We start from the raw sequence: 22,155 nt of genomic DNA, 5'->3' as shown, positions 1-22,155 counted from the left end.
TGGGGCCTAGGGGACTAGTATAGAAGACCCAAAGCAGTCTAAATAAACAAATAATGGTGTGGGGGTCTAGGTGACTGAGGGTATAGATGACCCAAAGCAGTCTAAAGTGGTGGGGGGCTAAGATTTTTGTTGAGGGGTTTGGGCCTAGGAAGTGACCATGGCTATTGAAGATCCATTGGTCGGGAGGAGGGGGAGCCAGATGTCGCCGATGTGGAAGCTGATGTCTTGGGGTACGGTGTCATGCTTATGAATCTCGATGGCCTCTCTGATGCGCCTTGGGTGCCATGCCTGGATTGGAGCGAAGATTTCTGCTGCTTCCCAGTCAACTTGGTGGTCAGTGATGTGGGAATGTTTGACGATGGCTGATTTGTTGAAGTCTCCCCTCCTTCCGTGTGCTTGGTGTTCCTTAAGTCTAGTGGGAAGGTTATGTCCGGTTTCCCCGACATAAACCTTGCCACATTTGCATGGAATGCAGTAGACTTCGGCACGGGTGGAGGGGTCCTTCTTGTCCTGCTTGCTACTTGCTTGAAGATGCATTGGAGGCGATGAGATGAGAATAAAGTTTTTGGTATTACTATAGGACCTTTACAGTACTCAGACAGTAGGCCTTAGGTGTTGTTATTCACCTTTAAGAGAAATTTAACCTGCCTTGTTAATACAATTTTTTTTTATTGCATACCAAAAAAAACAGCAAAACGTTTAGTAAGTGGAAGAGATTATAGTTTTTTATTATTTCTTTATTCAAAAAACTCAAAAATTGTGATCCCAAGGGCACAATTTCAAAGAGCTGCTGATTTAATGCTTACTGCATAATTTCCTTTTCATAGTGCTACTCAACCGTAGAAATAGAAAATGGCCCTCTAAACTTCTGATGCTGACTGAATGATGATTTGCTTTTGCATATTTGAATATTTTTTATAGACTATGCTTTGTTTACATATTTTGTTTTTATGTAAATAAAACCCTCTTAAAATTGATAATATAAAAGTAAAGTTTGTGTGTGTTTGTAATTTTAGTAAACTTCAAAATTGAGGCAAACAAAAGGGACAATAGACTGCGGATAATTTGCTTCAAACAAAAAGGAAATTGCAGGGTCCACGGAACAGAAAGTCTCCACATGACAGTGTAAAGAGATGTTCCCCATGCTTGGGGGGGGGGGGGGGGGCGCATACGGATAAAGTCTACAAGTGCAAATACAATTTAGGACAAAATTTAGGACCCTAATGTGAAGCTGCACACTTGCCTACCCCCCCCCCCCTCCCCCTAAATAAATTCATGTTCAAAAAGAAATTAATAATCACTTTTTATCCTGTTCCACATAGAAATTGTGTTAAACGTCCATGGTAAAGAGGGAAATCCTTGTGAAGATTCATCACAGACCGTGATGCAAAAATAATAGCCCGCCCCCTACATCCAGCAACACGGTCCCAGAGCTACAGATGTGGTGACCAGTTTAAATTGTTTTATGATCCTTTTAGAAGTTGTAGCCCGAAACGAAAGTTTTCCAAACTACCTAATTCGGATATTGAAAGGGGCCCTACGTTTCTTTATTTAAGTGCAACATTGCACTTTCTTTATACCTCAGAACCGCCCCCCCCCCCCTCACTCACTTATCTAAGCTTCGTGTTTTCTTACGCATTTTGTTTTGCCTGGTAATCGACCGCTGCGTAAAAAGGGTTGGTGAAGAGCGCAGGATACCAGTTTAAACGCAAGCGCAAGATTTCAAACGAAATGTCACAACAGTAATTAGGATCTGAATTAAAAATTTATACAAGTTTATGATTTTCTCTGCAATCGTGTCTCCAAATGAGGTAAATATAAACAGATTTGCCAGATGTCAAATAGGTAGATAATTCGTCAATTTTGTATGGTTTGGTTTCAACAATTTTGACAAGAAGTGGAGAGAAAGATCATTCACGAAAGATAAATGAACGGAAAAAACCCTAAATGAAGTTAACCGTTGCTCGTCTATTTCCGACATGGATGGTTTAAAAGCGTGGTGATCAAAAAAATGTTCAAAATTTAAATTGCATGAAATCACCTAACTCAGTAGATTGGGACATTGATTCATCATGAAATAATTTGACATCTAATGATGTATCTCAAATGAGATATTTTGAAAGTTTTGGCAAAAAATGACATGATGATGATTGTGAAAATGAAATGAATGAAAAATGTTGCGGTCCTACTAATAAAAGCCGACAACAAGCCGACAACGCCGACAACAAGTCCAGAGCGCTGCCAACTCGCCGCCAACAAGTTTTAATTACCTCAAAAATGGCCAATAGACCATAGATATATTAGAACTATATGTGTTCTGTAATATAAACATAAAGTTAATGTAAAAACTTCACAAAAAGTGTGAATTTTTAACCAGAAAAAAACTTCACTTGCACGAAAAGCGGTCGGACGCCATCTTGGCTTAAAAACCGTGTTTGGACCAGACTATTATGATACGGGTAGATTTAGCACTTGTCAACAACAGAGGGCAAGCTTCATGTGAAGACCTTCACTGCAGTGTGCACATCATAATGGACTGGTCCGAACACGATTTTAAGCCAAGATGGCGTCCGACCGTCTTCCGTGAACGATCAGGTTTTTTTCTGGTTAAAAATTCACACTTTTCGTGAAGTTTTTCCATTAAATTTATGTTTATATTACAAAACACACATAGTTCTAAAATACATATGGTTTATTTGCCATTTTTGAGGTATTTAAAACTTGTTGGCGGCATGTTGGCGGCGCTCTGGACTTGTTGTCGGCGTTGTCGGCTTGTTGTCGGCTTTTAGTAGGACCCAAATGTTGAACTTGAAGGAGTGAGTGAGTGTAAAACTAAATTGGTGGCAGGACGGAAATCTTTCCGTTGCTCTAGGGCCTAGCGGAAATCTTTCCGTTGCTCTAGGGCCTAGCGGAAATCTTTCCGTTGCTCTAGGGCCTAGCGGAAATCTTTCCGTTGCTCTTGGGCCTAGCGGAAATCTTTCCGTTGCTCTAGGGCCTAGCGGAAATCTTTCCGTTGCTCTAGGGCCTAGCGGAAATCTTTCCGTTGCTCTAGGGCCTAGTTAATAAAGGAATGGAAATTTCTACCTCCATGACCATGGTTTATGTAGGTTCACATCAAGGATAACTTTCCGTATGGCGCCACCACTTTCTCACTCTTTTTTACAAAAATGGATGTCTCATTGAGGTAAATTAGATACTATATTATTTCATATCGTATGAAACAGTGGTGGCGCCATACGGAAACTTTTCCCACATCAATAATAACAAATAATTTTACAACTAATTAAATTTAAAAATGGGCTCATTTGATTCAATCAATGATTGGTGAATCAAATTCAATTTCAAGTTTAAAAAAAATAAATATTTGATCATTAATTCATACCAGTGTCAGACAACTCGTCCTTCAGACAACTCGACAGTCGTGACAACTGGATAGGGCTCAATTTCATGGCTCCGCTTACCGGCGAATTACTGCCGAATCTTGCGCTAACGATCACAATTCTCGGCTTGCACTAGTTGCGATATAACGTAACCCTCCTGCTGCCGACGGCAGGAGGGTTACGTTATCACAGCTACAGCAATACGCTTACATGACATGCACTGAATTTCTGCACAAGCTGTGTAAGCGCAGAATACCTTATACACAATGTGAAGTACGCACGCGCTTAAGCCAAAATTCCCTGCTAACAATAACTAGAATAAATATTGTCGTCTAGTTACTGAATCACAATTTCTTGATTTGTGTAATTCATAATCATAGACGTTAAATCAATGTTTGGATGAGAGAGATTGGTTGTTGCCAGCTTGGTGTTATATCCCCTTGTGGGAGTTTGCCGAGTTCCCTTGATGATGGGAAGATTATATAAAGAAACAAACAAACAAACAAATATGCTTGATGGTGATGATGATGATGACGTAAGCGCAGATTGCCTGCTTCTGCAAGTGCCAATTCTTTGCTTATGATAGCAGCAGAGCCATGTAATTTGGCCCAGACAACTCTATTAACATGTCCGCTCAACCATTATCATCAGACATGTTGACTTTTGATTAGAAAATAATAATAATAAAATAATAATAAATTGCATTTATACAGCGAATAATATGAATTAACATCTCTATGCGCTTTACAAAACACCAAAACACAATGGATGAAGTTCCAATCCTCATCAAAGGGCAGAAGGTTCATGTGTGACATCGGCAGTGTGGTGCAGTGTGAGCTGATGACCACAACAGCCTTTTATTTGTGGGCCTGTGGTTGTGACTGGGCATGGACGTCCCCCAGGTGGCCTGGGTGACTAATTCAAAGATGGCAGGCGTGCATTGAGATTCGCTCAACAGGGGCTGGGAAGGGAGGCACACACAAAGGCAGAAGGCGTGCACAGAGATTCACAAGCCAGAAACTCAAACCAACCATTTAGCATGGGCCGTTAGTAAATAGACAAGCAAACTGGTTGCTTTAGACCTTATCACGAATCCTGCCTGGCTGATTTTTCAATTGTAGAAAGGCACTGTGGGAAGGAACAGCGGGGGGGCTTTGTATGCCCCCCTTTTCCTTCCCACAATGCCTTTTGACAATTGAGAAAAATCAGCCAGGCAGGAATTGCGATAAGGTCTACAATGTATCACTACCTATTAATCAGAAAGATACATAAATGACAACATTTAAAATGTGGGCAACTAAAACTAGCAAGTCACATGCACAGTTGACTACAATGTAGCTAGCATGGTCGGCATTTTTATAAAAAGCATAGTCGCAGGGGAAAGAGATCGAGAGGCTTGTGAAGGCAGAATGTTGTATATATTATACATCATCAATGTTCATTTAATGAATGTTTACTTTCCTCCGCAGGTTGATCAATCCACACTGTGTCAGTAAACATTAGTTATCTCATCTAGTCGTCAAAGATAAGATGGATCTTGCATGTAGTACTCCAGGTAAGACATTGAAGATTTTGAATCAAGAATTAACGCTAACATCATCTAATCATCTCTGAGATTGAAGTAGCCATCTACATTTTATTCCCAAGAGGGTTTACAGCCAAAGGCCGTATGGGGAAAGTATGGTGTTCAATATCTGCCATTTTGCATCTTGCGACAAGGTTTTCAATCTCGAGTTCAGGAATTTTACGTTGCTTTTAATAAATTTTTCAACTCACACATTAATAGTGAATCTTGCATTATGTTTTTTCTGTTTCGCTTCTTGTGTTTAAACCTGGGGGGTCGTGGCCGAGGGGATAAGAGCACTGAACTCGAGCTCTGATGTTTCTGTTTTATAGCAGAGTGTGGGTTCAAGTTTTTTTATTTTTTATTTTTTTTTTATAGCGCCCTCTAGCGGCGAAAAAAACTATTCAAATATCCGGTTAATTTCGAAAAGTTGGCCAGTGGTAACCGAATACCAAAATTTCACAATTCGCCCAGCCCAGCACTAGTCTTTATCTTTGTTCGGATGTAATGGGGGTTCCAGCAGGGGGAGCCGAGGGAGTTCCTAGTTAACACGAGCAAGGGTAGCTGCATTGACTGGTTTTCTGTGGAGTGGAAGGGAAAGAAGAGCAATGATAAATCAACAATAGACCCATTGCAAAACGCACAGCGCACTTGATTGTGCCTCTGCTGTCTGCCATTTCGAGTATCAAAAACATGCACAAAAGGATGGTACACGTGTTTACGCACCTTCAAACAATGCACCTCTGCCATTTCTGCCCTTTTTTGGGGGGGGGGGGGGGGTGGGGGGTCCACTCCTTTTGTGCATGTTTTGACACCCAAAATGGCGGACAGGAGACGCATGTGTATCTGTATGCCAGGCGCTGTGCATAGGGTCTAAAAGAGATCCCCCCCATTCTTTTTTTGTAAAACAAGTCGAACTACATTGGTTGGCAAAACAGGATGTGTTACATGCTGTATTCTGGAAATGGTGGACACCATCAATTAGAGTATTTCTTGTTTGTCTTTTGGGATAGTTTTCATGGCTTTTATATATTGTATATGTACATTTTATGGCATGTGTATCTTGTTTTCCTTTTCCACTGTGGTAACTTTTACATTGCTAGTTGATGTCATAGTATTTTGGGGTTAATTCTTTCTTATATCTGGCTAGTCTAGGTGTTTGTTTTTGATTGTCTCTGTCATTTTTAGTATTACCTTGTGATAATACCGTCCATGTTTTGTGTGTTTAAAGGCAGTGGACACTATTGGTAATTACTCGAAATAATCATCATAAAACCTTTCTCGGTGACGAGTAATGGGGAGAGGCTGATGGTACATGTAACAAACATTGTGAGAAACGGCTCCCTCTGAAGTGCCATAGTTTTCGAGGAAGAAGTAATTTTCCACGAATTTGATTTCGAGTCCTAATATTTAGAACTTGAGGTCTCGAAATCAACCATCTAAACACACACAACTTTGAGTAACAAGGGTGTTTTTTTCTTTCACTATTATCTCGCAACTTACTTTGATGACCGATTGAGCTCAAATTTTCACAGGTTAGTTATTTTATGCAAAGATACACCAACTGTGAAGGCTAGTCTTTGGCAATTACCAATAGTGTCCACTGCCTTTAAACCTAAATGAAAAAATAAAATATGTACTTTGCATTTTTTGGTTCTATTTTTACAGCATGTCGTGGAGCTAAACTCACTACAACAGCTCTCATTCACAGTTCTTCCCCACCAGGATTCAGAGCCAATCAAAAGGTGACAAAAGACTGCTGATACTTGTTCACAAAGGCAACTGCCTCCATGCTCCCTGGCCATTGCCTTGGTGCCCTTGAAATGCTCTCAGTAGTGCCCTTCACCTAGGCGAAAATGCCAGCATACAGGCCTGGTGACTAATTTTACAATGTTTGTAAGAATTATTGTGGAAGCAATTTGTATTGTAATACCGAATAGTTGATTGCTGGAACATGCGTCACACGTCATCATTTATTTCTCCAGGTACATGAGGTATACAGCCGTGACGCTCCGAAATTTAGTTTTGGAGTCCGATGTGTATAATTATTGGATGCTTGTAGTGCCACTTCCAAAATAATTTGTCCGCCCGTTTGTTCAATTTGAAAAGATGCCTCAAAGCATCAGAAGCATCCCATAATTTGAATTTTTTTAAAAACTGTTTTTTGCATAATTTATTTTTGACGTTTTATTTCTTGAAGGAGTTATCGACCAGAGGAAAAGTGAAAGCTCATAATGGTTGCGTTGTGACAGAAAACGACAAGATCATCCTCCTGAAGCGTGTCTACACCTCCCCAGTGAGACGGTCAACCAGGGTCCGTCGGAAAGGCTGTCTCGTCGTATCAACCCCATTACCTAAACGGAGGCACTCTGTATCAGCCCATACAGTAACTGTAAACTCACTACAGACTGCGCCATTATGCTGCCCTAAGTCTGCCGAGCCAGCTCTGCTGAACTCTGTTAATGGTGAGACTCCAGAAACACCCGATGCGACGTCATTGTTGAACTTAACAAGCCCCGCAACCCCAGTTAAGGAGGGTTTTCAATGGTCTGAGGAAACACCAAGACGTCGGTTGTCAGTTAGAATCACCGAGACGGCAGAGATTAGAAGAAAACTGGCGGAGGCCGGCATGCCTCGTCTTTCACTGTGCGCAGACCTGGACGCAACAACGCCAGGACAATACCCAGTGCTGCAAAACTGTTTGTCGCAAGATGACAATTATGCACCACCTTGTGGATTTGGCAATGATCCCCTTGAGCCAATAGGTCAGGAGGACGAACTTGAATTGTCAAAGTGTGATACCAAATCCATGTTTGATCCCAGTACTTACTTGGGATCTGTGTTCCCTGACTTGCAGTGTACCACTAGCAGTTTTGGATCTGATGAGGCTGACTTTGGGTCAACACATGTAGTCGGTGGTGAATCATTATCCTCGTCGAAAACCTCCCTCAAAAGCAAACGTGTAGATAGTGTAGAGTTCATGAACGGATTCTCTCATGCAAGCAGCGAATCGGAAATGGAATCGGTGGACAGTAGCGACGAACTTTCAAGAGATGCAGGAGATGAAGTGCTTTGCATTAGCCCCCTTCCCTTTGAAAATTCAGAGACGAACTTCAGCTTCACACCGATCCAAACCGTACAGAGCAGACGTTTGCATCTTGAGCTTCCAAAATGTTTGCTGTCAGAGCATGATGAACAGTCGACGGGTCTTTGTGATGTTGAGGAGTTTCTTTCATCTTCAGGGAGCTCTCCGGTGAGCAGCATGTCAGCTGAGGCAACTGTGAACAGTTCCCTGTCTTCCCGAAGTCCGGGATCCATCCTCAGGGTGGATCTTGGCAGGAACAATCCATTAAGTCCACTGGCCTCTCCGACAGGAGGAAACCAGTCCAAATGCAGGGATGTTGAGTATCCGTCTCCTCGGAAGAACGGGCTGAGGCCAGTCGGGTTATTGAAGTTAATGACGCCGTCCCCAACCTCAACCTTAACCTTAACAGACTCGAGCAATATCAACTCCCTGGAGTTCCCAGACCCACTGACCGACGATGTCTGCATAGTGAATCTCACTCCAAACAACAGGGTTTATAATAGTTTGAAAGATAAGGAGCCCTCGCCGACCTACGCCTCGCAGGCTAACACTGAATCACCTTCCTCTCCAAGGAATACAAGCATTGAGCAAATGAAGAGCAAGCAAAATACTCCAGATGCTTTGTCCACAGAGCTAGACTCGAAGCGAAACTCCCCGCTAGTCCAACTGAAATCACCAACTTGTCTTTCCCCCGCTGTCTGCTTAAAGGAAGACACCGATTTTCAGGATTTCTCAGAGTTTGACTTTCTGGCTTCAGATGAGAGCGCCCTCCTTGCTCAAGCCACCAGACAGTCTGAGGTTGTCACAAAGCCTGTGAGTCCTGAGAAGGTGTTAAACCACTCATTACACCATCTTTTACGGTCACCAGACGGAGGAAGTCATCTGCAATGTCACTCTGATCAACATCGTAATGTGCAGCTTTCAAAAGAATCTATGGAGGTAAGCTCTTTGCCACATGAGGTACAGGTTTTTGAGAATCATCAGCAGATTGTTAGTGAAAACTATCCAGCTGCTCATCATAAACCATCAGAGTCAAATAGCATTAATGTAAAGGAATCAGATGAAGTGTGGACATCGGCTTCAGATTTCCTACTGAACCACTTAGAATCGCCTTCCAGAAAGAAAAAGACTTGTCCTCGAAGGAGCTCTATGAGAATTGCTAAGAGGATGTCACTGCTGACAGCAGACGTGGAAGCTGAGAAAGGTGAAGCAAAAGATTCGGGTAAAATTATGCAAGTAAAGAATACAGAAACCTCAAAGATGGAGGCAGTGATAGTGGTCAAGAGAAAGCGAGGACGACCAAAGAATTTTTTTACAAAGACTCAAATAAGCACTAATCATTGTTCTGGAGTGCAAAATATTGCAAATCCTATTCCTTCCACTCTAAATATGGAGACACAGTCCACAGTAGTGACTTCAAATCATGTTTCTACAGATATTACCTTGCCAGTGCCTGATGCAGAAGAAGAGGTCGAGAGAAAGCGAGGACGACCAAGGAAATATTTTCCAAAGATTCAAATTAACCCTAACCCTTGTCCCGGAGAGCAAAATATCACATACATGTGTGTGTCTACAGATATTACCTTGCCAGTGCCTGAAAGGGAGGAGCAACTGAAGTTGCAGTTTGACGATGATCCCAAGCCAAATCTTGTTAAAAGGTCTCGTAGACGATGCTCAGCAAGATTCCATCAAGATCTAGCTGTTGGGGACTCCTGTTGCAATACCTCCGATTTGCCAGCTGATGATGAAGTTAAGAGGAATGAGGAGAAAGACGCAATGCTCCACCTGGCTTCTTCCATGACACTCATAAATACTTGTTATACTGTTGATGACGAATCAGCGATAACTCAGCTCAATACACATGACCGAGAGGTGATTCAAGAGTTACCTGTTCTCCCTTCTGGGAGAGCTTCCAATGTAAAACCAGTTGGAAAGGCCAAACGTAGGAGATCGATTCGACTCCTTACAGCAGCTTTAAACCAAGAGGAGGATGCCGGTTCTGCTTCGGGCCAAATATCACAGGAGGATGAAGCAAAGGCACCAAATCTTCACATCTCACCAACTCGGGATGTAGAAAACCTGATGAACAATTTGGAAACTGATGCTGCAGTTCATCAATGTAAACATCAAACTCAGGATGTAGAAAACCTGATAAACAATTTGGAAATTGATGCTGCAGTTCAAAGTATCCATCCAGCCCAGAATGTTGAAAACCCAATAGACAATTTGGAAACTTATACTGCAGCTCAAAGTAATCTGGACGTGTGCAACGAGACAGGAGAGGCTGGCCTCTGCTCAGAAAATGTTGACATCGAGATTGAGGAGAATGAAATATATTTTTCGACCCACTTTAGTCATTCGCAGGAAACCTTTACCTCATCACCGAACAATGGGCTTGTAGATAATAATAGTCGGCCCTTTTATGCAAACTTGGCAGCTTCAAGTGCCCTGGACAAGGCCAGTTCAAACAACCAACCCGAGGAGAATGCTACAAGCCGCAGGCCCAAAAGGCGGCGGTCAGGTGTCACTTTATCTGCAGTACAGAAGAGAGAGGTGAAATGTAAGAAACGTTGCCAGAAGAGTAATGAAGAAGCCGTCAAAGAACTGTACTTAAAAAGAGGAGAGAGCAAGGCACTCAAGCAAAGCAATCTAGAGACCATCTTTGAAGAGGTGCATTTCGGGAAGAGGGGCAGCCCTGTGTACGCAGGATCTCGAAAATGCAAGAGATCCTTGACATTCCTTGAGCACCCTTGGCTACCTCGGAAGAGGAAGAAGCATCAGAAGGACAAAATTTCTCAGGTCAAGCGTAAGAAAAAGTCACTTAAAGATCCAAATATCGACAAAAAGCTTGAGGCGCTTTTAGCCGATTTAACACTCTCGCCATCCCAACCTTTTACGCCTCTCTGGTGATGTTAAAGGATGGGGAAAACTCTGCAAGGTATCACCAGGAAAGGGATGCAAGTATGGACTACAATAATGTATCCTTGTATGCAATTTTTTACTTTTTTTTTTTTTTTTTTTTTGAGTTCATACATCTGTGTTGAGTTCGTACATCTGTGTATATTCTATTTACCAAACACCAAGGTGTGGCTTTTGTTTTTCTGACAAAATTGTTCAAGTAACAATTTCTGGAAAAATAAAACAACAAGACTGTTTAGACACAAATTTTTTTTTTTTTTTTTTTTAGAACATTATTTCACCACAAATTCGCAAAAAAAAGTTTTAAAAGACAATGGTTTTTTTTCTTCATGTCTTTGTGTACTTTAACTTAAGCTGCCAGCATCCCATCAATGGTGGCACAGCCTGCAGCACTTGAGCATAGGGCTAAAAAAAACCAGTAAGGCCTTTTTTAGTACTTGGTCACACTGGCCGAATGCCCACACCAACTCCTGGGATACACCAGTATTGTTCAGAAAGTTGGCTGTTATTGTCTCCTTATGGGGCAGAATTATTTAGGTTCGCACAGTTATGTTAAAAGTTAGAGGCACACAAATTCTGATATTTGGTGAAAAATGATAATCGCAACATAAACTAGATAGGTTTAGATGAAGTTAAAAAGGGTTTTTATCAGTGTTTATAAAGTTTTTCAACCTTTTCCACATGTTGAACTATATTTGTCCATAATATTATATGATATTTAAAAGACAGTGTTTAAAACCTAAATATTTAAATTTGTACCTTATAATTAGCAGTGTTACAGCAGATAAGCTTACAAGAAGGTTACAGTTCACTTTGTGAATTAAAAAAAAAAAAACATGCAGAAATTTGTTCAGTCAAAAAGAACTTGTTTTCTCTTCATGTCAATGAAACTCGCTTTGGAATTTTTTTTAATTGACACTTACAAAATTGAATGACTGGAATCTTTGTTACAGTCATATGGTAGCCTTTTTGGGACAGCCGCTTAAAGACCCAGAACAATCGGCATCCCAGAACTGGGCCCAATTTCATTTAGCTGCAAAGCACAACAAATATGCTCGCCATGAAATGTCTGCCTTGATATTACCAACAGGATTACCAACCAAATTTCCATCATGTGATTTTCAGGCAGCAAACAACAGCTGAACACCAGAAGCAAGCAATATGCAACAAATGGTGATTTGGTTGTTTATCCTGTTTTTAGCAGGGAAGAAATATCATGCTAAGCAAATTTTTGTGCTTAGCAGCTCTATGAAATTGGGCCAGATGGCGTCACAGAAGAGGAAAGTCGAAGGAAGTATACATGTAGTCTGTCTTTATAAAATCTTGGCTGGTATGCGAAAGAAACTGGGCCCACTTTCATAGAGCCGCTTAAGCAGGAAATCAAGTTTTACAATTTTCTGCTAAGCAAAAGTAAGCAGGATACCGGTCACAGGTTTTAGATGTGACATGCCATTTTGGTAACCTTATCCCAGTAAGCATACTTTTGTTGGGCTTAGCTACTTTTTTCCCCGGTCTTTGATAAGAAATTAGGCACAAATCCATCCATGACTTAATTCATTCATTGTTTGCAGTTCATTTGCCGCCACCAAACCATGACCACAGGAATTCTGTGAAACAGTTGCCTATTTACGTTCAATCTTGGCACACATGACCTCTTGACCTGATCCCCTCAGATACATCCAGTATAGAGCTGTCGACTCTCTCTGATTCTTCAGAAATATCCCTGAAAATTAACCAACTTTTCCATGTTCTGCTGAATTTTAAAATCTCCCCCGATATGGAAAGTTTTAATGTATTATGACAAATGTAAGAAGTAACTCACAAAATTTCTTAGATTGCAAATGTTGACAGGTCTGTCAAAAATCTCAAATGCTAGTTTATTAGCACGTTGATGTGTGATGCCACTAAATTTTTGGTGTTTTAAAATGTGTCCGCCGAAGTAAACTGGTTAAAGGTGCCATTTTGTAATTGAAAGTTTCCAAGAGAAATTTCCTTGAAAATTAGATCTGAAAAAGAGTTTGATGAACGAACATGCAATTCAATTTATTTCATATTACCGGATATCCCCTTCTCAGGGTTGTTTCAGGTGGATCAGAATTTTAGTTTTAAAAATTCTGCCCTGAATGTTTTATAGTAGCCACTGGTCGAGAAAGGTCTATAGTTGTTAATACTATTTTTTTATCTATTGTAAAAAGTCCCACCACTCTCTGCAAGCCTAACCATTGTTATACACACAGTGCGCATTTTATGTTTAAGGCCAAATAAAAAAAAAATACCAGTTGATTTTTCAAAAAAGAGGAGGACGAGGGCCTTATTATTTATTATTTACTATTTTTTTTTCAAGATGGCCGCTTAGTATTTCAAATCAAACAGGCCACCAATTTTTCAGTTTGAATCAACCGCAAACTTATTTTATACCTATTAGTTACATGAGGACCTGTGTTCACTAACAGGGTTGGATCTACAAAGATTTGCTGGTAGGCATTCACTAATATTGTTTTATGAAACAGACGGTTACAAGTGTTCGAGAGCATCACGTTAGATTCGGGAAAAGCTCCTATAGGCCAGTCCTTTTGAAAAGATGGATAAAATATTTAAAAAAATAAAAAAAAAAAAATTTTTTTGTTTTTTCTTTTTATCGAAAAATAATAAATAGTATAAAAAAAAAGATGCGGCCCCAAATAAGGATGCGAGCGGGGACGATCAACTGTTTTTTAGGTGTGTTTTTTTTTGGCCTAATGTGCATGTAGCCGGTAACTTGCTTCAATTTAGCATAAGTCATTGATAATGCTAACAAATTTATGTGCTTTGCACATAGAGCTATATATTATATATGGGCACATCCATGTTTATGTACAAACCAATACAAAAGCTTGAAATATTGTACGGCTATTTGCATGATAGTGCGTTTGTTTTTTTCTACGTGTCATCGTACCCAATAAATGCAGCAATTGTAAACGCACAATCTGCTGATGAGCGTCATGTGTGTCATGTTTAAAAGGCGCCTATACAGGTTTTTTAGTTTGTTATTAAATTGGAACTTACGGTTTTCGTTTTCAATTTAATTAGCATGTGTGAAATACACACATGCTTACCTAAATTAATCTGGGCCAAATTTCATAAAGCTGTCTACCGGTAACCAAGTTGTTGAAGTTACTACTTTAGAATTATAGAAAAGAATGTGCGTATACATAAACAAATTTGATTTCTCATGAGGTGCCTTATTTTTTTATAAGCACATACATTTAGGAAGCGCGGACTTACGAGTATGGACAGTCGCGTACGTAAGCGCACACGCCGAATGTAAGAAAAATCGCGGCAATGTGTGTTCTCTTAAAATTAAAATCATTCCGTAGTCATGCAACACATCAAACATGTCTGCGCCCAGGGTGGCTTCAAAACGCGGAGCAAGTTGTTGCTCTAGTCAATATATTTAGCTCTATGGCTTTGCAGCTGTGTGGAATTGGCTCCCAGGTTCTCCCAGTTACAAAACGCGAAGAAAGGAAATCTTTTCCAGCATTACTAAAGACATTTTTATTAAAGCAACATGAATCTGTCATACCTCATGGCCCTATTTCATTAAACATGTAGGCAGCCATTTTGTGCTTACGGGCGTCCCTTAGCAGAATTTTTATTTCATAAAACTGGTTACCGTATACATGGGTGAGTACTAGTTCTTATTATAACTCTATGCAGTAAACACAAGTGATGACCAAGCAAATCCAAAATGGTGAAAAACGTTTATGCTTAAAATGCACATTTTTCTGCTACAGTAAGCACAAAATTTGCTTATACGTAAACAACGTTGTGCAATTGGGCCAATTTCAGATGAGCAAGTAGTTTATTGTCACAAAAGCATTTCACCCTCAAGGACATTAGACTTAAAGACACTGGACACCTTAGGTAATTGTCAAAGACCAATATCTCTTTTGGTATATTCCAATAATATGCATAAAATAACAAATCTTTGAAAATTTTGACTCAATTGGTCATCGAAGTTGTAAAAAAAAACAATGGTGTCCAGTGCCTTTAAAGGCAATGTATACCTATGGTTTTTGGAACCGTTCAATTGTTTTTAATCCTGGACAAAAATGTAAGTGGAGACAATAAAATTAACATTTGAAAATTTCATTAAAAAGGTGGTTGTGTTTTTGAGATATCGGCAAAAATCTGTAGTGAATATTTCCATGCAGGAAGAAAAAAAGGAAAATACTTAAAGGAATAGGCAATCTGAGAAGCATTTTGCAGTAATGCTTCTCAGATTCAAATTGTTGACATATAAACTGTTATCTTTTGACATAACCACATTACTTAGTGAAATGTTTCTCGAAATGCTTTATACTATCAAAGGCTGCTGTAGGCTTCAAACTCAAGGCTATATTGCCATAACATTGTAAGAGTAATTTCCAAACTATACCTTCCCATTAAGTTATACAAAAAGAAGGTTAGCAAATTTTATTGTAAATCATGAATATTTGAACATTTTACAAATCTTAAGTAATAGAAAAACCAATTATGCATTTATTGTAAATTGTGTAAAATGTGTGCTTCAGAATAATTTTACAATTAAACTTAAAATGATTGAACTTTATAAGATGAGTTGGTCTATCGTTTCATTCTGGATATCTGGTTGGTTGCTGCCATGTTTCACAATCTCGGAGGCAAGCTCCAAACATCAGCTTGTTCAAGTACAACTTTCTTTTTTTTGGGGGGGGGAGGGGGGGGGGGTTGGATCATTGGGTAGTTAAGCCTTGTCCGAGGCTCTTTACGCAAGCACTGGCCCGCTCTAAATCCACCACGTAGCGATGGACGACGAACTGCATAGATACATGTACGTATTGGCACGGTACTGGGTATTGATATACAACACTTGACACTGTGGGGTCAAAACATGGTTTTTCAACCTCGTACATTTGGCTTTGTTGTACAGAAGGTTGACAAACTTTGAAAAACCTTGTTTCGACCCCACTGTATCAAGTACTGTCATGGGTAGTTGGGCAAGTGTCCTGAGAATCGAATAGAAGAGATTCACATAATGTAGGGACTTGAAACACTGTGTGGAGGAACACACGCATCTATGTAAACACCTGGGCCCAATTTCATAGTGCTGCTAAGCACAAAAATTTGCTAAGCATGAAATTTCTTCCTTGGTAAAAACAGGATTACCAACCAAATTTCAATTTGTTGCATATTCCTTGTTACTGGTTTTCAGCTGTTGTTTGCTTATCCTGAAAATTACGTTGAAATTTGGTTGGTAATCATGTTTTTATCAAGGAAGAAATTTCATGTTAGCAAATTTTTGCAGCTCTATGAAATTGGGCCCTGCAAATAACTGTGGACCTCCTATTGTCCCTCTTTTGTTTATAAACACTTTTTTACAACAGCTCCCATTGGTTTTACTTATGTACTTATTTTCCAACTGTAGACCTTTCCCAAACCGTGGACCCTGTTGCCTTTTTTTGTTATAGGTTCCAGGTTTAAGTGTGCATCATACCTACTCACATCCACTCAATGTTTTTACACTCTGCGGACAAATTCATTTATTCTCTGCACAGACAAATGTACAGAACATTGTGCACAGAGTGTCTGAGACAAATGTATGCATGTGGGTAGTTTTCAGTATGACTGAACCATCAAAAAAATCAAAACCTAATCATTTCTGGATTCTCAGAAGATTTTATTTTTTTATTTCCATCTTCTTATAATATTAATTTCGTTTTTTTTTACCCATACAAGTACATGTAGGCCTACATGCTATTTTTAAAACTGTTTTTAATACTGAACCGAGTCCAGCTACTAAATTCTTGTTAAAACAATTTGAAATTAATTTCAAGAACAAATATTACCACATAATTTGCACGGATCCACCATGGGCAGGTAGAGCCGTGTTAAGGCCAAGTCACACTGCAGCGATAACGATCACGACGCAATCCAGCCTGAATACGCCCACGCTCATTCAACCAATCGAGAGCGGGCATTTTTATTGTTATCGGGACCTGTGTGACCAGGCCTTTACAACCGACTTCATGTTTCCTTTGTATTGTCTTTAATTGAAAGTCCTTCTTTATCATTGTGACAATACATTTGTACAGAGTTACAGGGCGAGTCAAAAACAAGTTGACCGGGATTGGTGAAGTTTTTCAAAACAAATGAATGACACACAAAGTTCAGTAAAACATATTTTGAAGGGTATATTACAGTGTATGTACTTTTTCCTAACAACAAACACATTGTCCACAGATTTACATTAAACTTACACAGTTTGAAGATTATGATAGTAGAAAGCTTCCCTTGAAATTTTACTTACTGAGGTGCTGTAGTTTTAGAGAAATGAGTAAAAGTAATAATTTTAGTCTCAGTTTTAGCGTGTAAAAACGTATTTTTATGCTATGATTAGAGTTAAAGGATTTGGGTACTTTTTCAAAATGGAAAGCTTCCCTTCAAATATAACTTACTGGGGTGCTGTAGTTTTTGAGAAATGAGTAAAACAATGTCATAAGCTTATGTTTGTAAATTTTCGTCTCATGAGACGAAAATTATTTTCATGACATTGTTTTACTCATCTCCCCAAAACTACAGCACCTCAGCACGTAATATTTTCAGGAAAGCTTTCTACTATCATTATCTTCAAACTGTGTAAGTTTAGTGTAAATCTGTGGACATTGTGTTTTTTGTCCATCAAAAGTTAGATAGACCCTTTAAGGGACATTTCATATGTAAAAAAAAAAAATTCTCCAGTGTAAATAGGGGTTTGTCAGCCAGTGTGATTTCCTCTAGAAAGTTTTTCCCACAAAAGTTACAAACAAATAGTTTTCATCAAGTCATGCCAGTGTGGACTTGCAGATAGCGTGTCAAGTAACTTTTGATGGAGAATTGTTCTCCACAATAGTCACAACAAGTGGTTTCTTACCAGTGTGGACACCCTGATGCTTTTTCATGTGTTGTCTTTGAGAGAAGGGTTTCCCACAAATATCACAAACATATGGTTTCTCTCCCGAGTGGGTACGATGATGCTTGATCAGCGTTGATTTATTCGTGAAAGCTTTGCCACAAAAGTCACAAACAAATGGTTTCTCTCCAGTGTGGACACGCATATGGTTTGCCAGGTGCTGTTTCTGACAGAAGCCTTTCCCACAAATATCACAAACACATGGTTTCTCTCCCCTGTGGATCGTACGCTGATGCTCCCTCAGGACTGATTGATACGAAAAAGCTTTTCCACATACGTCGCAAACAAATGGTTTTTCTCCAGTGTGGATACGCTGATGGTTTATCAGGGTTGTTCTTAAAGGGAAGGCTCGTCCACAAAGCTCGCAAAGAAATGGTCTCTCTAAGGTGTGGATGCCATGATGGGTGGTGAGGTGTGGTTTTTGAGAGAAGAGTTTCCCACAAATATCACAAGCAAATGTTTTCTCTCCAGTGTGGACACTCTGATGGTCCATAAGGTGTGATTTCCTTGTGAAAACTTGTCCACAAATGTCACAAACAAATGATATATCTCCAGTGTGGACACCCTCATGGCGTGTCAAGTAACTTTTGTTTAAAAACAGTTTTCCACAAAAGTCACAAACAAATGGTTTCTTTACAGTGTGAGTGTGGACACGCTGGTGTTTTGTCATGTGTTGTTTTTGAGAGAAAGCTTTCCCACAGATATCACAAATAAATGGTTTCTCTCCAGTGTGGACACGCTGATGCTCCATCAGGTGTGATTTCCTTGTGAAATCTTTGTCACAAATGGCACAAACGAATGGTTTCTTTCCAGTGTGTACTCGCTCATGACGTGTCAAGAAACTTTTGATTGAGAACCGTTTTCCACAAAAGTCACAAACAAATGGTTTATCTCTAGTGTGGACACGCTGGTGTTTTGTCATGTGTTGTTTTTGAGTGAAGAGTTTCCCACAGATATCACAAATAAATGGTTTCTCTCCAGTGTGGACACGCTGATGGTCGGTCAGGTGTAATTTTCTCGAGAAAGCTTTACAACATAAGTCACAAACAAATGGTTTCTCTCCCGAGTGGGTACGATGATGACTGGTCAGCGTTGCTTTCTTCGTAAAAGCTTTGCCACATAAGTCACAAACAAATGGTTTCTCTCCAGTGTGGATACGCTGATGGTTTATCAGGACTGATTTCCCCGTGAAAGTTTTTCCACAAATGTCACAAACAAATGGTTTCTCTCCAGTTTGGACACTCTGATGACTGGCAACGGCTGATGTCTGCGAAAAGGTTTTTTCACAAACGCCACAGGCAAATGGTTTCTCTCCAGTGTGGACACTCTGATGACTGGCAACGGCTGATGTCTGCGAAAAAGCTTTTCCACAAACGCCACAGGCAAATGGTTTCTCCATTTGTGAGACGACTTCTCTGTAAAACAAAGGAAAAAAACGGAGAGTTATTGTTTGTGTTTTTATAAAGTAGCTGTGTTATTCTAATAGATAAAGCAAGGACGATAGTGGTACATTGTAGCTCTTAAAGACTTACTACGTATTTCATATGAAAATCCATCGAGTTTGAGCCATCCAACCTCCTAGTTTAGCCTTCAAGGCTGAAAGAAGGAGGAACCCACTGAAGACTGAAGTCCTTGATCAAATTCAGTTCAGGTTCTTGACAATGATAATCTTGTTCAGCAGCTTCCCTTCAATTCAAACCTTTCTCTGAATGCTCTCTGCTGAACAATGCACATGTACAAAGAAACAATTTGGACCACTGGCACTGGTGAAGGAACAGATGTTTATAACTGCCGATTAAATTGGGTTTCCTCCACTACTACAACTACCCTAGCCTTTAAAGGCAGTGGACACTATTGGTATTTACTCAAAATAATTATCAGCATAAAACCTCACTCGGTAACGAGTAATGGGGAGAGGTTGATAGTATAAAACATTGTGAGAAACGGCTCCCTCTGGGAAGTGACATACATGTAGTTTGCGATAAAGAAGTAATTTTCCACGAGTTTGATTTCGAGACCTCAAGTTTAGAATTTGAGGTTTCGAAATCAAGCATCTAAAAGCACACAACTTCGTGTGACAAGGGTGTTTTTTTCTTTCATAGTTATCTCGCAACTCCGACGACCAATCGAGCTCAAATTTTCACAGTTTGTTATTATGTTGATATACAATGTACACGGTGAAAAGATCTTTGGTCTTTGACATTTACCAATAGTGTCCACTGCCTTTAAACGATCTCATAAAACTTACCGCAATTCTGCTTTGCTGCGCCAAAAAAAACGAAGTTCACCAACTACTTACCTGTGGTTCTACAAATAAATGAACAATAACAATACTAATGAGTCTATGGTGTGAATTACAGGCATAAATTATAAAAAGAAGAAGTGAAAGACGTAAATTTCCATAACAAACTCCATACCATAATAATAGCACAGGGTCAACCTTTGCTACACCCATAGAGCTAAATATATTGACTAGAGTGCTAACTTGCTCTGCGTTTAGAAGCCACCCTGGGCGCAGACATGTTTAAGGGAACACACACACCTACTCTGCAGTATGCCTTGACAGTCTGGGATCTACAAACTCAAGACCTAATTTCCAAGATCGACATGGTACAGAGATGGGCAGCCCGCTTTGTCAAGCATGATTAAGACCCACATCACAGTCAGTGTAACCTCAATGCTACAAGATCTGCAATGGCAGACACTGTGCGAGAGACGAGCAAAAAGCAAAGTCATCATGCTTTACCGAATCACTAATGGCTTAGTGGCAATACCATCCTGTCCACCACACCTAGTTCTATCGACATCACAAACCAGAGGTCACTCCATCTAGTTTCCAGATTCAACACTACCGGATCTCAGCATTTCAGTGTTCTTTCTTTCCTAGCGCCATCTGCCTGTGGAACAACCTGCCAGCATCAGCTGTGACTGCCCAAACCATGGAGCAGTTTAGGAGCAGGCTGAGTCCACTGACCCTACGTTAGGACAGATGGGTGGCGTTTTTTACTTGCACCCTTTCACTTGTAAATAGCAGATGTTGTGTTCCTGATCACGCACTTTGCACCTTTCAGTATGACTATACTCTACTCTACAACTTACAAGAGGAATATACTACACCATATAGATAGACTGATAGACATGGCCGCGAGCATTCTTTAAACATGACGCACATGACGACCGCAGTTTGTATGCTCATCAGCAGATTGTGCGTTCACAATTGCTGCATTTCTTTGTTTGATGAGTTTTAGAAAAGAACAAACGCTAAATTCATGCTATCGTGCAAATAGCTGTACAAAATTTCAAGCTTTTGTATTGGTTTGTACATAAACATGGATGCGCCCACACAACATCAACAACTTAGTGCATGGTTTGCGCTCTAGTCAATTATGCGTTTCATATAATATACTTATATAGCTCTACATACATGGCTACACCTAACCTTGTCAAATCCAACAATAACAAAAAATGCTCACTACAACGGCAACTTTCCTGGCATGTAAACTGTTGAGGGCAACTGGATTACTAACTACTAAATTGCCTAGCCCCACTTGTGTGGCCAAGGCTAGCTGAAGGATTCAGCTATCCTTGGCCACACAAGTGGGGCTACTATTGCCTGTTACTATTATTAACCGTTATTAAAATATCAATATAGGGGCCTATCTAATCCACTATTAAAATAGTCAACAACTTTGATAAAGTACTCGGGAACTTCTGTAACTACGGTAAAACACTACCATATCGCAACTAGTAAATAACAAACTTTTCACATGCCGGCCATGTTTTTTGGGTTTTTTTTTTACCAGCCCTAGTGCTGTAGGAGTGTAGGCTATTCCTTTTTTCGAAAAAAAAGAAACTTAACAAGCCCCCAACGTTCTCTCCTGATCGCCCATCTTTAGAAACAACAAACAAAGAAAAGACCTACTCACTTTTATTCTGCACGCACGGGGCGGGAAATAATTGGTTGATCAATGAAGATTAATCTGTGATTGTAGGTGATTTCGTGGAAATATTGGAGAACATTGTTGATGAAAACCATGGATATTTTTAGAAAGTGATTAATTAAGCCTGCCAATAGAGGGCGCCATCTACATTTCCACAAGATATAGGCCGTGTCCGAAACGACGACTTCAGCTACAGCTACGTCTAGATCAGCGCGTCTACCAGTGTTGAAGAATAGCAAACGCGCGCGATCTAGCCGTAGCTGTAGCCGAAGTCGCCGTTTCGGACACGGCCTTAGAGAACGTTTCGTTTGTTGATT

The 22,155-nt window shown here is 40.0% G+C and overlaps 2 protein-coding genes across 4 annotated transcripts; one reads left to right on the top strand and one right to left on the bottom strand.

The window, feature by feature from the left end:
* Positions 1-1,724: 1,724 nt before the first annotated feature.
* On the top strand, positions 1,725-11,014 carry LOC117290081. The gene is made up of 4 exons (XM_033771329.1): positions 1,725-1,811; positions 4,850-4,935; positions 6,613-6,689; positions 7,145-11,014. The coding sequence occupies exons 2-4, from the start codon at positions 4,911-4,913 to the stop codon at positions 10,937-10,939; spliced, it is 3,897 nt and encodes a 1,298-aa protein (XP_033627220.1). The 5' UTR covers positions 1,725-1,811; positions 4,850-4,910; the 3' UTR covers positions 10,940-11,014.
* Positions 11,015-17,581: 6,567 nt separating this feature from the next.
* LOC117289927 (zinc finger protein OZF-like) lies at positions 17,582-21,936 on the bottom strand. 3 transcript variants are annotated; one of them, XM_033771126.1, is made up of 4 exons: positions 21,824-21,936; positions 20,197-20,204; positions 19,430-19,613; positions 17,582-19,312 (listed from the first exon to the last, which is right to left on the bottom strand). In XM_033771126.1, the coding sequence occupies exon 4, from the start codon at positions 19,294-19,296 to the stop codon at positions 17,800-17,802; it is 1,497 nt and encodes a 498-aa protein (XP_033627017.1). In that variant the 5' UTR covers positions 19,297-19,312; positions 19,430-19,613; positions 20,197-20,204; positions 21,824-21,936; the 3' UTR covers positions 17,582-17,799. The 3 variants fall into 3 exon arrangements, with proteins under 3 accessions (XP_033627017.1, XP_033627016.1, XP_033627015.1); XM_033771125.1 differs by lacking the exon at positions 19,430-19,613; XM_033771124.1 differs by lacking the exons at positions 19,430-19,613; positions 20,197-20,204.
* Positions 21,937-22,155: the final 219 nt, after the last annotated feature.

The sequence above is a fragment of the Asterias rubens genome, chromosome 5 (assembly GCF_902459465.1).
Source record: "Asterias rubens chromosome 5, eAstRub1.3, whole genome shotgun sequence".
Classification (NCBI taxonomy): domain Eukaryota; kingdom Metazoa; phylum Echinodermata; class Asteroidea; order Forcipulatida; family Asteriidae; genus Asterias; species Asterias rubens.
This window is presented reverse-complemented; position numbering and strand designations above follow the sequence as displayed.